Raw genomic sequence first — 16,387 nt, 5'->3', positions numbered from 1 at the left:
CTTCTACAAAAAGCCTTTACCAATCCTCCTTAATGGTAGTGCTTTCCCTATGATGATTATCTCAATTTATCATTTACATAGTGTGTAATAGCTTTCACGTTGTCTCCATTAGACTGTGAGCTCCTTGAGGGCAAACATTTTGGTTTTTGCCCTTTTTTGTATCCTAAGTGCTTACTGCTATACCTGGCTCACAGCAGATGTTTAGTAAATACTTGCTGGCTTGCTGACTACAAACAAAAGAGACCAAGGATACACTGAGGGAAGGAGCTATTATTCCATGGGATCCAGACAGGCATCTTGCAGAAGGGAACTTTTTATACAAAGAAGAAAACCAGGGAAGTTAGGAGATGGACATGAGGAAGGAGGCAATGCCAAGCAAGGGGGACAATCAGGGAAAACGTCTGTAATTTAGACATACAACAATGGAATGGTTTGTTGACAGGAACAAGCTGAGTACAAGAGAACATGGAGGGGCATGGGGTATGAGAAGACTTAAATGTGACAGGGGGCAGGTCATAAAGGGCTTTAAAGCCAAACAGAGAAACTTAGATTTGATTCTGGAGGTTACAGGAACAACCAAAGATTACTGAATAGGGGAGAGCCACATCTGAGCTTAGGAAGATTAGACAACTGAATGGAGGAAGGACTGGAGTGGGAGAGAGTTGAGACAGGGAGGACAGTCAGCAGACCATTAAATAGTCCAGGGTGATGAGGATACCAGGGCAGTGGCAGGAGCAGAGGAAAGAAATCTCCTGAAGGTAAATTAGCAGGGCTTGGAAAAGAAATAGATATTGGAGGCGAGGGAGAATGATGGAGGAAGGAAAGAAGCATTTATTAAGCTCCTACCATGAGCAAAGCACTAAGCTAAGTGCTTTACAAATACTGTCTCATTTAATCCTCACAACAGCCCTGGAAAGGAGGGGACTTTTCATCCCCATTTTGAGGGACTGTGGAAAACTGAGGCAGACAGAGGTTAAGTAACTTGCAGAGGACAACACAGCTAACAAGTGTCTGAGGCTGGGTTTGAATTCAAGTTCTCTGGACTCCAGACTCAGTGGTCTATCTACTATGCCACCTAGGGTGAGGAGATAAGGATGACAGTTGGGTGAGCAGGGAGATAGTGGAACACTTGATGTAATAAGAAAGTGAGGAAAAGGGAGAGTTGGAGGTTGGAAGATCATGCATTTTATTTTGGACATGATGAGTTTAACATGTCTACATGTCTCATTCAATTTGAAATGTCCAGTAAGCAGTTGTAGATGTGAAACTGGAGGTGAGGGCTACAGAATTAGATCTGAGAGTCATTGAATTCTTCCAATTCTAAATCTTTGATCCTTTAATCATGTATTGAGAGTGAGGGAGAAGAGATGTCCAGTCTAAGTGCTTCAATGGCCAGCACAAAATAGCCAAGGATGGAGCTATATCAAGAGTTCACAGGATAGATGGGACTTTTGACATCATCCATTCTAACCTTCTTCTTTTGTAGAGAGGAAAACTGAGGACCAAAGTTTTTTTTTCTAAAGTCCCATAGGTAGCAAGTGCAGATCCTCTCATGCCAAATCTAGTGCTCTTTCACTATAACAAGTTACCCTTTAGTTGAAAAGTATTCAGTGCTCATTTAGTTCTGCACATGCTCTCTGCCACAGAGCAAATAAATTATCTTGAAGATCTTGAGTGAATGGGGTTCCCACCACCTCCCAAAGCAGCCTATTACTTTTTTGAACATTTTTAATTGTTAGTAAGTTTTATCTTACGTCATGTCCAGAAAAAGGTGGCTAGCACCACAGATAGGTCCACCCAGAAAGTTTATTATAAAGTTATACTGAAGAATTATGTAGGATGAGAAGGCATTTAATGCACTGAGATCTGCAGTGTCAGCAATTTCTATTCACATCATGAGATCATGGAATCCCTGAAGGAAGAACCACTGTATGTTTCATCAGTGTGGATCTGAATTTCAGCCACATGACAAACACTCGGTGCAGAAAATCCTTCCAGCGATTTAGAGCAGTACCTTCTTCATAACTTATGGTTTTCAAGAATTTCCTGGGGCACTGAGTGTTTTGGCCCTGGTTACATGACTGGCTGCACCAGAGGTGAGACAGACAAGGCTGACTTTCTCAAGTTAGAAGACATGGCCTCAGATAGATAACACCTCTAGGCATGACTCCAGTTGTGACTTTGGGCCAGTTAATTAAACTTCCTAAGCTTCAATTCATGCCTCTATGAAGTAAGGGGGGTAGATTTGATGGTCTCTGAATTTTCTTCCAGCTTTAGGTCTGGCTCTTACCAGTTCTGTCCACAACCTGTTACTACACTGGAACAACAAATTATGAAGATGCTACTGGTGCCCTCCCTTCTCATTTTGCAATTAAGTGGTTACTGCTGTTTTGTGATATCAGCTCTTTTACTGATTCATGAAATCCAGCAAGAGAACTCAGGGACTGTCAGTAACCCAGATCATACCATGTAACTGACCCTGACCTTGGCCATTGCCCTACTGTTTGTGCAGCTTAGCACAGTGCCTAGCATGCAGTAGGCACTTAATACATGCTTATTGATGATGATCACTGTTGATGATTTCAGTGGGCTTAAAGAGGATGACATTAGAGTTAGAAGCCTTTCCTGACCCACCTTGGTGCTAGAGCCTTCCCTCTGAGAATACCTCCTACTTATCCTGTGTAGGTCTTACATGTAAATAGATGTTGGCAGGTGGTTTGCCCAATAATAATGGGAGTTCCTTGAAGGTAGGGACTGTGTTTGTTCTGTTTTTGTATTCTTGGTGCTTCGCACAGTGCCCCAACATATAGTAGGTGCTTGATAAATGCTTATTGATGAGGTTTTTATTCAATTCCAAAATGTCATCATTATAACCACCAGCAAAATAACCCACAAAACACTGAATATAAGGAAATAATAGACAACTAGTAACTTGTCCTGAAGGCTTCTGTCTGAACTCCATTTAAAAAAAGATGAAAATGAACTAACGATAAAAATGATGATATCAATCACACCGTCTTTTGTTTCTGCAGACTTGATGGGATTCCACATAGAAACCCTCTGAAGGAGGTGTCCAAGTATCATTAACAGATAGGGTGGAGTGGTGGGACACATTGGGCTGAACATGCCTGTTATTGCAGGACCTGGCTTGGAATTTCAGCTCTGGGAATTAACCTTTATGACTTTGAGGAGGTGACTTCACCTCCCTGGACCTCCTCTTATTCATCTGTAACATAAAGTGGGTGGACTAGGTGACCTCTAAGGTCCTGTCCTAATCCTGTATGAATTCTCTGAACTTTGGAGACTTTAAATGACTTTTCTGTGGGCATGGAGCTGGTATACATCCAAGATGGAATTTGAACCAAGGCCCCCTGGCTCAGAGCCCAGGGCTTTTTGTGCTCAGCATTCAGCACTCACCTAGGTAAAATGCAGGGTCATGGACTGTTTGGCACAGTGCATCACTTCGACAGGCCAAGGTGGAGGGTTGCTCCCCTGTGGCTTGCCCAGTTGGCTGAGCAATTTGCTCTAACAGACGTTCCTTCTGTTCTTTTTGTCCCAGAGGCCTGAGAGGAAGGCTAAAACCCTCCACTTTTTCCTCCTGGTCTGTGCCAGCTTGGAGAGAAACCTCTACTTTCTCTTCAATGAGGAACAAAAAGTGGATTCACTGGTACTTCTTGTAGCATATCAAGTTTTGCTTCTCATTTAAAATGAGAGTGAAGCTGTGCTGGGAGCTCAGAAGGCCTCTCTTTTTCACCTCAGAGGACCCCAGGTAGTGCGGGGGAGGGTGGCAACCACTTTGAATGGCTCCATCTCCTTGGTGGGCACTGCTAGGCCTGGAAGGATGCATCTGAAGTTGGCATGAACCAGGTGTTCTGTCATGGCCCTACGGCTTTTTCTTCCCAGTCTCCTCCTCTTGGCTATCTACATGGGCTCTGATCTTCGCCCACACTAAAGCCTTCAGAGGCTCGAGCAGTTCTGAAAAGGGAAGCATCCTCTCTGCTGCTCTGGCCTCCATTACAACTAATACACAATTTTCTGTAGCCTTTCTTTCTGGTCCATAGGCATTACATTTAATCAAAATAATCAGACTAAGTGTACTCTATTTAAAATGCATTAGATTGATGCAGGCTATTTTTTAGATTCTTTTAAAAATCAACATAGTTTGATGTTGCATTTAAAAGGTTGATTTTTTCATGTACAAGAATCCTAAGGATTAACAGATGTGTGAGGGCACAAGGAGGTTTGTAGCATAAGGTGCTGCCAACATTAATGGTGAAGTATAACTAAGGAGTTTATGTAATGAAAAGGTCGTATGAGTTTTCCCGAGAGTAATGCTGTTTGTACTACTTGGTTGAAGGAAAAAGAGAAAAAGAATGAGACAAAGAAGAGGAAGAATATAAGAACTTAGGAAAAGAAGCCTGCCAAGCTCTGACTATTAAAAGGAAGGCTTACTTCTAAGAGGTTAACCCTTCTTGACCAAAGACATTTCAATAACTCCATATTGCAGATTTCAGTTGTACTTTTCCCTTCATAAAATTCTAAGATAATGTTTAGAATTATGCACTGTTATAGCTGAAGGGAAACTAGGAGATGAACCTAAAACAGCCTCCTTTTCATCTTACAAAGGAAGCACCTGACACCCAAGGAAAGAAAGGACTTGCCCAGGGTCCACACAAGTTTGATGGTGGAACTGAGAGTAGAGGTGGAATCTTCTAGACTTAGAAAATTACCAAAAAATCAGTATAGGGGGTGACCAAGGAAGAACCAATAAGAATCATAAAACTGCAATAAATTATTTTTTTAAAATATAATTTGATGGACCTTGGGATGGTCTCTGACACCCAAGATTCCAAACTTTCTAGATTCTAAACTTAGGGAAATTTAAAAAAAATGAAGTCCAAGTTTCCTTCTAATAAAGTCTGGATGCATTCTCTGGAAAGAAAGGCATTGAGAAGAACATTTTAAAAGAAATGTTCAGAATCTTACGAATACCTTTTTGGACATTGGGGCCACAATTTCACAAGTTAGAAGATTTGCTTTATATGATTAAAACACAAAATAGGATCCCCTATTCAAAGTACTTCCTTGGAAATATTGCACCCTACTCATTCTATGTGACCATGTTTGAAATGTTAAATTTAACCTTGTGTGTGGGGGGTGCGGATAAGCAATCTATTTTATGGACTCTTTGTTTTCTTTGATCTTCTTTTTTTGTCCTTTCATTTCAAAAATCATGTTAATACACATTGTTTTTAGAGCTGGGAAAAATACTTTTACAGATCATCAATTATAATCTCTAATTTTATCGACAGGGGGAACTGAGGCCCAGAGAGGTGCAATAACTTAGCCAAAGTCACTCAGATATATAGGGGGCAGAGAGAGTAGCAGAAACCAGGTTTTGCCTCCCATCCCAATGCTGTCCCTTTGTTGCATGATACCGATTCCATATGAATTTAATTTTAATATTTTCTTTCCTTTTCTTTACTCATTGAGCCAGGAATCTATGTGGGTAGGCTAGAGCCAGTGCTATCAATAAAACAGTTTAAGGACCCACATGTTTTCTTACATCTATTTTCTTCTTTTTGATTCCATTTATATCCCAAGTGATTTGTCTTTGTCTCCCAGAATTTTCAGAGTAGAAATTAGCAAAATTTCTACTAGCAAAGTAACCAAAAAATGAAATTGATCAATCAGAGATGTAGAATTTCAAGCTGGAAGGAACCATGGAGACAACCTAGGCCAGTCCAAGGAGACATAAGCTACTTGAGCGCTGTATTTGTACACATAATGAAATGCTTGCTAACTCAAAGCCAACTCTTTCATTTTATAGATGAAGAAATTGAAGTCTACAAAAGCAATGTGACTTTCTCAAGGTCACACAAATCATGTGTAACAGAGCTGAGATTCCAACCCAGGCCTCCTCTGACTCCAAGTTCAGTGCTCTCCCCATTATAATACTGGTCAAAAGACATTAATGTACTAAATTATCTGAATGATACTAGACATGGAAAAGGCTCTTGTCTCAAGAGTTGGGCATCAAAATTTTTAAATTTGGTGAAAATGTCCATATTGGAAAGGACTTGCATATGAACCAAAGGCAGGTACTTTAGGAGTTGAATAAGTCCTTCTATAAAATCCAAACATAAGAATTCCTTCAAAAACAGTGTGCCTCACAAATTCACCAAGTTTCAATGAAGTTTGTCACTTTAATTTACTTTGTGTGAAAAGGTGCCAGATAATTGAGTTATTGGGAAAAAAAGATTAGCTTCGGTTGAGACAGAATCCTGTAGTAGAAAGAGTCGTGGCCCAGGTGCCAAAAGATCTGGATTCAAGTTCTAATTCCATTGCTAGCCAGCCATATGACCATGAGGAAATCAAGTTAACCAGCATTTTTCAAACACTTAGGCTATACCAGCCTTGTACTAAGCAGTGGGAGAACACAGGCACCTCTCTGGGTCTCCATTTCCTCCCTGGCACAATGAAGACAGATAACTAGAGAAGGCCACCTCAAAGGTCCCTTCTAACTTTGACATTCTCTAACTGAATTATCTGAAGGGGCTGGGAGAGAGGGTCCCAATGTCTACATACTTCATCGCTGCTGGTCACATTTCTGCATCCTTCCATCCCTGTATGTCTGCTCCCATCAGGACAGATGGCTGTGATGGTAAAATGGACTCCTGGTATCTGATTCTCCACCTGAACTCTCACTTCGGAAATCAGTTTCTGCAAAGGACAATACCTTCAATTACAGAGCACCAAGAGTCCCAAAGAGAAGTAACGAATCAGAGTCGAGCACGTTCAAAGCATGCTTGACGTCATGGTGCTAGCACAATTAGAGAAAGACTGATTGTCTGCAACAAAGGAATGAATCAAGGCATTGTTTTTCATCACAGCAACCCAATGATGCCTCAGATGCATAAGGGAAAATGAACCACTCAGAAGAAAAGGATTCAGACACCCCCATTTTGATTATGGTCTCTTTTCTCAGTTTTTTTTCGCCTTACAATAGTTTATACTGTTTTGGTAAGTCTGGGTGTTCCCCAGATGGGCATTGTTTCTTAACGTTAATGTTCTCCTTTCATAGTATGGCTCCAATAAAACAGTGGGGAGCCCATCTATCATCATCGAGGGTAGAGAGACTTGACAGCTGGAAGTCTGGAGCCCGCAGATGCAAAAGAAAACATTTAACTTTCCCAGACTTAAGGCCTTTAGAAAAGCTCATGTACTTGACTGACAGAGCTTTGACAAGAAGCTTTCCTTGCTGGGACCATTTCTACTTGTTGCTGCCTCAAGAAGGAGATGCCTGACATTGCCTCCACCTTTCTTTTTTCATAATTGAAGTAAGGGTCTGGAGACTGCCAGGGATTTGAGAAAACCTCTGGCTCCACCATTGACTGCCATGTTTGTCTAAGCCTCCCACCATGGCAAGGCCTCTGACAGGGTTAGAAACAAACTTCTAGAATAAGAGCTCTTTCTCTTATACCACAGACATCAGTGCCAATACATACTAAGGATCTTTGTTGAACACAAGTCAATAACATTCTGGGCCCGTCAGCCATAAGTTCTAAACTCAGAAGCCAAAGAAAGGAAAGCAGAGGGGAAATGCAATACAGGCAGGAAGGGAGATAGGAGGGGTCAGAAACCTCCAACCATTTCCCAAGGGGTGAATGGTCAAAACTTTTGGCTTTTCATAGAGGTGTCACAAGTAATGAATAAATCCTATGACTTGGAATCAGTATGACCTGGGTTTGAATCCTTCAGACAGTCACTAGCCATGTGACCTTGCTTGGCTTACTTGACCTCTTTGTCTCAGTTTCCTCATCTGTAAAATGAAAAGCTGGATTTAATAACCTCTAAGGTCCCTTCCAGATCTAAATCTATTGAGTCTGTAAGAACTAAGAGAAAAGTAGAGGAATATTCCATTGGACTTCAACATTTTTCAGATGGGGAAACCAAGAACCAAAAAGGTATGTAAGATTCCTATAGTGACACATGTATGAAGGAGCAGCTCTAAGGGGTGTTTGAAAGTAGACTCCTGTCAGCAGAAGATTGCTTAATAAATATTATTGATCTTAACTGGATTCTGAGAGTAAATTTAAGAACAAAACCAAATTCTTCTCCCCTTCCCAATATTTATAACAGAAAAGAGTCTTTGTACTGGGGCCTGCATTCGCTACTTTTCAGTCTCAGACAGACAGCTCATTTCTGTCTAAACGTATAAATTGATGATTTAGGTGAGTGAATGAAGGCTATACACAGCAGATTGCTGAATTCTGAGTGATCAGGCACACAGAGAGGAAATGTTCTCCTTGAATCAGATTTCTTGGCCTGTCCTGCTCCTCATGACTGGTTTTTCAGAACAATTCAGGCTTGATAGTCCAGAGATTTTAGAGGATGGAGTGGAATGTCTCCCAGTCCTGGAAAATGGAAGTTAACTCTGACACTGTATTCAACTTTCTTTTCACCCTAAAATAGTAATGCTACCCAATTCAGAGTGGGTCAAATTGTCCCATAGTCACTGAATCTCAGATAGGGACATCTGAGGCTGCCAAGTCAACAGTACCTGGGCCAGAATCCATACATAGTATGACATCCCCAATCGGTGATCATCCAGGCTTTGTCCAAAGACCTCTATGTTCCCCAGCAGCTCACATCGCTTTTACATATCCCTAAATCTTCCTCTTTGTAACTGTCTCCCTCCTACTGCTTCTACTTCTGCACCTCCCCAGAGTCAAGTGAAACAAGACTCATCCCTTTTCCATATGACAGCTCATCACGCACTTGATCATAGCTCTTCAACACTTGACGTTGCCATGTCCTTAAACATTTCTTCTATGAAATGAACCCAAGGTCTTTCACTGTCTTGGTTGTATTTTTTCTGACTACCCTATAATTTATCCATGGTATCTTAAACTCTGCCCACTCCCATACCCTAAATTGAGTACAACACACCAGATGTAGTCTGACTAGGGTAGAGGACAGAAGCACTGCCTCGTTCCTGGTTGTTCAAGAATTTTAACTTAGCTTCCAAGGACAAGACCTTCCTCAGTGACAAAGCATACTCTAGAATATGATTTGCCAATGGATCATAAATGTTTTTTATTTTAAGAATTCATTCCATTCAGCCAATATATATTAAAGCCCTTACTGTATGCTTAAAGGAACTATGGAAGAGTATGAACCAATTCAGGAGATTTTGCAGAAGAGATATATGGGTGATGCATAGAGATGTCCCAGGGAGGATAGAGTTAGAAGCAATGGGCAGACAGAGGTTATAAAGAGGAATTTTAGGCTTGATAGGACAACTTTCCTCCCATTTGCAAATATTTAAACATGGAATGTGCTCCTTAAGGAGGAAGGAAACTTCTCCTCCATGCATGTCTTAAAGCAAAGGATGGAGAAGCACTTGTGAGGTATGGTGCAGAGGAGGGCATCAGTTGGTAATGGGTCAGCATTAACATGGTAGGCAGTGTCCAGTGGAGTGCATCACGCAGCTTTTTACATTTATGGCATGAATAGAAAAATATTCCTAGTGAATTTGCAGACCTGAGAATTATCAAAGTTGAGAGCAATGATTTTTCCCCATTCTCTGCCTCTGTACCCCACCATACACTGTACATCTTAAGGACGATGGCGTAAACGTGTACAGGCCATATGGAGCATAACCCCAAATGTGGTGATATGTGTAAGCTACCCACTGCCCATGCTGTGAATCCTCTCCCTCCTCACTTACGCCTTCCAGACCCCCTTGGTTCCTTCAAGGTTTAATCTATGTAAGAAGAGTTTCATTGTTGATACTTTCATCTCCAACATTTAGCATACTATTGCTTTATTTTTATTCCCTATCTGTCTCTCTATAAACATGCTAACACATGCACACACACGTATGTGAGTGTGGGTCACTTCTCTATGTCTATATTGTTTACCCCTTGTATAATATAATCTCCTTGAGGTGAGGAATTCTTTTGTGTTTATTTTTTATCCCCAGTGCTTAGCCAAAGGCCTGGTTCACACTAGGTGCTCAATAAATGCTTGTTGATTACCAAATTAGTCTTTTAAAAGGCCACTCGTTTCAATGTCTTGGCTGAGCTGGCTGATTGATTCAGTTCAAGAACTTTCCAATTCAGTTTAAGGAAAAAAGTCCAAACTGTTTAAATTAACTGACTCACAAAACAATCCTCCATCTGCCTGCCCCTAGGGCTCAAGGCAGGGCCCAGCTCAGTGAGCACAATGCCACGAGTCCTTCCTTCTTGCTGCTATCCTGCCACCCTCAATGAGATCGATGGTAGAATCCCTCCTGGAGTTTTTGTGATCGGTAGGTTTGCAATGTTTGTCATTAACCAAGGGGAAGCTGTCAGCTGTTTCTGGGTTATCCATCCATATTGCCTTCTAGCTCATGCTTTGTCATAAAACAAAACAAAACTCTAGGCCGAAAACCTTCACATAAACAAATAGAAAAACAAAAAAGAAGATGTGTGCCTGATCAACATACCTGGTAGGCATCCACCACCAAGTTGTTGAGGTTTGCTGCTGTCGATTCAATCTGGCCAGCCACAGTGCCAGGCAGGAGGGGCAGGAGATCCTGTAACAACAGAGGCACACACATAGCTGTGATGACAATCTGTGGTGTGTTACTGAGCATGTATGGGGCATTTTCTGAGTGACTGATGCTGGGACAGGCAGAGATCTGGGGACCCCAGAGTGTTATACCAGGAATTCAGAGTGGAATTGGGAAAATAAGACATCCAAACAATTCATGAACATGATTAGATTAGTGAGACCACCTTTTTTGTTTTGTTTGGTTTGGGCCTTAATCCGTGATGTTGCTGTGGTGCCTCTTGATTTCTTCCCTGAATACGGTATTCCTATCCTGATTATTTGTCAGAGGTGTCTGTGAGGGAATGAATGAATGAATGAATGAAAAAGCATTCCCCAGGCATGTACTATGCACAAAGCACTATGCTAAACTCAAGGCATGAATAGAACAGACAGACAGACTGCAGCAAGATGACTGACTTGACCATAATAGAAGGAGGGGCCTCCTACTTTTAGCAGCAGCCAGGTGGTGCAATGAATAAAACATTAGAAGATCTGAGTCCAAATACTGCCTCACTGACAACTGCCTGACCCTGGGCAAGTAACTCACTTAACTCTGAACCTCAGTTTCTTCCTCTATAAAATGGTTAGATTTAATGATTATTAAGGTCCTTTCCAGCTTTGTTGGGTTCTAGGATGAATTTTTCTCCCATCAGGAAGGAGGAAGGCAGGGTAAGGAAGGCAGCAATAACAATTGGGGAAACTTGGGTTGAAGTGGTGGGTTAAAGGGTTCCTGCGTGGGAGATTCATTGTCCATCTATGCAGAGAGATGAAGCCATCAGATCTGCAGAGACATGGCTATTATCTCCCATGTCAACTTATCTAGTCTCTAGTTAGAAAGAAAAATATATTCCCAAACTAGACCCTGCCCTTGCCACACCTTTGAGATCTGCCTATTGACAGCATTGATTTGCTCAGGGTCTTAGTTTTCCCAACTGTAGAATGAAGGGTTTGGACCAGATGGCTTCTAGGTCCCCAGAGAGGTAAAGTAGAAACCAATTTACTTCATTTAGTAGGTGTAATTATTGGTGAGGGAGGGAGTACGTTTTCACCAGCTCACTAGTGGTTCTGTCTCAGTGGTTTCTACAGGACTAGTAGCCTCTGGATCCCAGGATCTAAGAAATATCATGGAAGGTAGAAATGTTGAGAGAACATGTGGTGAAATGGCATCAGAAGTTGCTGAGGTCATGGAGGATAGGCATATTGTTGACCTGGAGCTGGAGTGGAAGTTTCAGCAAGGCACTGAGGGAAGAGGGTAGATTTTGGGGGTGTTTCTGGATCATGCTTTGTACCCTGATGCCTTCATCCAAAAGACAAACTGGATAACTCATTTTGTGTCACTTGGCTTTTCACTATTTGCACATCTCCAATAAAGACAGATACTTTGTCCTCAAGGGAATACAAGGAAACAAGATGAAAGAGGGCACTAAAAATGGGGTGGGGGGAATACCGCAAAGATCCTATAAGCAAACTTTTTCATTTTAGAAATGAACATTAATGGCATGGCAAGATTATGTGAGTTAGTCTAAGGTCACTGTTGAAGTAATAAGAGAACCAGGTTTTAAACTCATTTCTTCTGATTACAAATCTAGGGTTGTTTTCACTATATTATGCTCACTCAAACCTCTGAAGCACACTTCCATCTGTGCCCTCTCTGAGTTACCACACTAGGACACTATTTCCTCAGGATATCCCAAATGATTTTAGGTCATCCTTTGGGCAAAGAATCTTGGGGAGGGAGAATCAATATGGGGCTTGATTCTGGTGGATCTCAGCTTGGTTCAAGACTCTCCCCAGACCCCGTGTTCCTAAAAGTGAGCTGCAATTACTGGAGTAGACCATAATTGATCTAGTCAGATTTAGATGACCTAGGTCTAGTCTATAATGTACCTAGTGTGGACTCAGGTCACATGGTCTAGAATAATGATGAGGAGGACTGGACATGAAAAATGAAAAGGTGAAGCATGAAACCCATGGTTAACCAGATCACAACATTTTTCTCGGTAGTGAACTCCCTTTGGAATATTTCCCTCAATGACTTGAAAGACAGACTAGTACAATCCTACAAGAGTATAGGATATAGAGTCTGAAGAACTGGGTTCAAATTCTGGCTCTGCCACTTCACACGTCTGGGACCTTGAACAAGTCATATGATTTTTCTGGGGCTCTATTTCCTCATCTGTACCAAAAGACTGTTGGAATAGATGACCTCTAACTTGACTTCCAGCTCAAAATCTGCAATTCCATGGCTATTAGATTGAATTTATGGATGATGATGAAGAGGAAGAGAATATGGAGAAATCATCCAACCCCAATCTGTCATGTTATGTTCTTTTTGTAGTATACCCTAGGAAATATGGTGAAGGACATGAGGAGGGTCAGAAGTGGAACCAACTACACACAGATTCTCATTTGTGGTTCCAAAGAATTTCTTGACCACTGACCAGTCCTTTTAGCACATGGATAAAATTTCAAAAGCAAAACCATTTCAGAATTAGCCTACCTTGTACCAATGAAACTGTTTTCCTTGGACTGCAAAAATAACATTAATATTGTTGTCTGTTAATTTTTCTGCAAGTTGTCCAAGTGAGGGATGCTCCTGTAAGACAAATGGGAATAGAAGGGGTGATATTTAGAGGACAGCACCCAGGCCCATAGGTTCATATTTAAAAAAAAAAAAAAAGCAAAACCAAAAATAACTCTAGATTTTGTGATGGAAAAACTTCAGTTCTATCTAGTTGATCTCCTTATTTTATAGTTGAAGAAACTAAGCCCAGTTAAGTAACTTGCCCATAGTGACAGATATACTTGCCCAAATGTCAGAAGTGACACCAGAGTCTGGGTCATCTGACTCCACAGCCAGTATGTTTTTCACTACATTGACCCGCCCTAAAACTAACTTAGAAGGTAAGCCCTTTGAGTGCAGGCCCATTTATCATATTTTGAGTCCCTAACACCTACAAGCATATGCTTGTTACATTGTAGGCACTTAATAAATGCTTGTTGAATTAACTAGGCAGAGCTATAATTCTGATAGTAGCATTGAACTTCTTGTCAAAAGAAAGCCAATGTGATCATGTATGTATCATGGTGGCCACTGGCCATAAATAGTTCTGCTTCTAGGTGAGGGAAAGTCACCATCCAGAGAATAAAGGCAAGGCATTCCATCTAATAAAAAGTCATATTTAATACACCTTTAGACTTCATGGTGGAGTCAAGGTATTGGGATCGTAGGAGTATGTCTGACTTAGAAGCCAGAACTCATTAGTGGGAATTTGAATTTTTACGGCGTCTGAGATGGGCTGGACTAATGCTAAATTCCAAAAAGTACTGTCTTGTGTGGTGAAATTCATCACCAATAAGAAGGCTTGTGTAAGCTGGAAGCAAAGCATGTATCTCTCAGTTCCTTTGTCAGTACCTTAACCATTAGACTAAACTGACCCTGCGTAGCCAAACAGAACCTTTTCTGTGAGCTGTTCTGTTGTTAAAACACCAACTTCTCACTTGGTTTTCTCCAACAAATATAATCCATACACAATCCCTGGCTTATGGCTTAGCAAAAAGGAGAAGGAAGTTGGAATTTTTCAAAGTAAGACTATAACAAAAATATGTTTTTTGGTTTAAATGAAGTAATCAGACTTAAAAAAATGAGTTATGAGCATGACTTCCCTACTCTTGGTCCCCAAAGTAGGCAGTATTGACCATACTTGAGAAAGCAGTAAAAAAAGAGACTGAAGATAGTGAGTATGAATACCGAGCTGGTCTCCTGACCTGTTTATACAAGTGATTGGCTTCCCCAATATACAGATACAGAAAATATGCTTCAATCCACCTGGGAGAACAAGATACAGATGTTAAATGGAACTGATACGTGGATGCTTCTGTAATAATCCCTTCTCATTTCTGAAGGGAGGCACTATATGAAGTAGAACCGAAATATAAGAAGATCCAATGGCAAGAAGAGATAGATTAGCACGAGTACATGCAGAAGAAAACTATTTTCCAAATAATTCTGTTTTAAAGGGACTCAGGGATCAATTTTCAGATCTTAAAGAAGAAAAGATGCCAAGAGAGTAGCAAAATTTCTGTACAATTTATGCTACTGTCTTTGCTCTATAAATCTTGGTGAGCATGGTCTAGACACACACTGACAGTATCCTTGACGAAAATATGTGGAAGGAATAAGCTGTCGTTAAGAGGAGATTTTCTATTGCAGACCAGAAGTTTAAAGTTACACAACTGGCAGGGAAGTACAGCAAATAGAATCTAATGCTATGTCTACTTTCTGTCGATTTAAAAGTAGTTTATACTGGAAAGAACAAGATGAAGCTACAGTGTCTCATGGATGTGTATATTAAGATAATGCAACATTTGATAACAGAATTGATCCCAGAGATGACTTAGTCCAACAATGAGCTACTGAGTACCAACCTTAAGTGAGGTATCAAACATGAAGATTATTCACTTGGTGTGATTATCAGTGTTGTAGAGAATACAAAGAGAAGGGTGCCTCCACATTGATCATGGAATTCTCCAGATATTCCTTTTTGTGCATAATATTGTGCTGACTTGCTCAATCTTTGGGACTCTCCAGGAACTCTTTAATGAAATTAATGGTCATTGGTAGGAGATAGATTATAGCCATCCAAATGGAAAAACAAAGTGGATGAAAATTCCTCTTGCCTAGATTTTAACCCTCAGGTGGCTTGTTAGCCACCACACTAAACTATTCTAGTAGTGTCTATATTTTGTATAAATGATACCATGAATTAATAGGAACAAAAGAGAAGACTGGGTTGCATTTTGAAAGGTGTGCAGTGGTTTCACTGATGCCAACCAGCTCTCTGACACAAAGGTCCTGCACTGGGATTCTCCTAGTGCTTCTATATGATTTTATCCATAACAAAAGACTTAGGAATCCCAAAGAATCAAAATTTTAGTGACTCAAAGTCTCTCCCCACAAAAAAATGGAGAATGTCCTTAAGTAGGCAGAGGTCCAATAAGGATTTAGAGAAAGACCTGGACAGAAATCATGCAGTTAAAGGCACAAAATATTTTAACCAGCCCCACTAGAGGGAGAACCCACACCAATTCGATATAGACTCCCAGGAATGCTGACCTGGGAATGTACATCTTTATGACCCCTACCTACTGAGAGCATTATAGTTTACCAATCGTTTTTCTCACAACTCATTTTTTAAGTTTAGGGAACTGAGAAGGAGGGAGGTGATGCAATTTGCCAAAGGTTACTACCTAGTGAACCATGGAACTGAGACACAAATATCCAGGTTTTCTGCCACCAAATCCAAATTTCTTTAAATATATGGGAGGTATTTCATGTGAGTTTGTTGAATTAAATTGAGTTTCCCCATCCTCTTGCTGTCCATTGGCTGGGTCTCTGATCATATGGTCCTGCCCACCTGCCCACCTGTCCACACATACAGTAGAGTAGCAGAAACCTTTCATTCAAAGAAGTACAAATGGAATGCTTCAGCTTTTTTGCCAGAGTTGTTATGAACTCAGCTAATCTTGTGATGGAAATATTTTTCACTAATATGATTCAAACTCAAATCCAATTTCAGACATTAGTCTTTCCAGGATAAGTATGTTTGTTGAAAAAGTTAAACTGAAAATTTCCCTTATAGCTAATCTCTGTGGCTCATATAGAAAGTGATATCTATCTGAACAGCCACGTATGTTGTGATAAATGGTTGTAGGGAATGCATGGTGTGGAATCTCTCTCTGCCAATGCATGTTGGTACCTTCTTTGCAACTTAGTCTTAAAGAATTG

At 40.8% G+C, this 16,387-nt stretch overlaps 1 protein-coding gene across 7 annotated transcripts in view; it reads right to left on the bottom strand.

Annotated features, from left to right (window-relative positions):
* The window catches only part of ITGB8 (integrin subunit beta 8), a 114,526-nt gene that overhangs the window by 24,353 nt on the left and 73,786 nt on the right, over positions 1-16,387 (bottom strand). For 6 of the 7 annotated variants that reach the window (XM_072650875.1, XM_072650869.1, XM_072650871.1 and 3 more), the window contains exons 7-9: positions 13,100-13,195; positions 10,493-10,582; positions 6,589-6,723 (exon numbers count right to left, since the gene is read on the bottom strand). In XM_072650875.1, the coding sequence (XP_072506976.1) occupies positions 6,589-6,723; positions 10,493-10,582; positions 13,100-13,195 (321 nt within the window). The remainder of the gene's footprint in view (positions 1-6,588; positions 6,724-10,492; positions 10,583-13,099; positions 13,196-16,387) is intronic. The other variant, XM_072650872.1, reaches the window with a different exon arrangement.

The sequence above is a fragment of the Notamacropus eugenii genome, chromosome 3 (assembly GCF_028372415.1).
Source record: "Notamacropus eugenii isolate mMacEug1 chromosome 3, mMacEug1.pri_v2, whole genome shotgun sequence".
Lineage (NCBI taxonomy): Eukaryota > Metazoa > Chordata > Mammalia > Diprotodontia > Macropodidae > Notamacropus > Notamacropus eugenii.
Note: the sequence above shows the minus strand (reverse complement) of the source record. Positions and strands in the feature narration are given on the sequence as shown.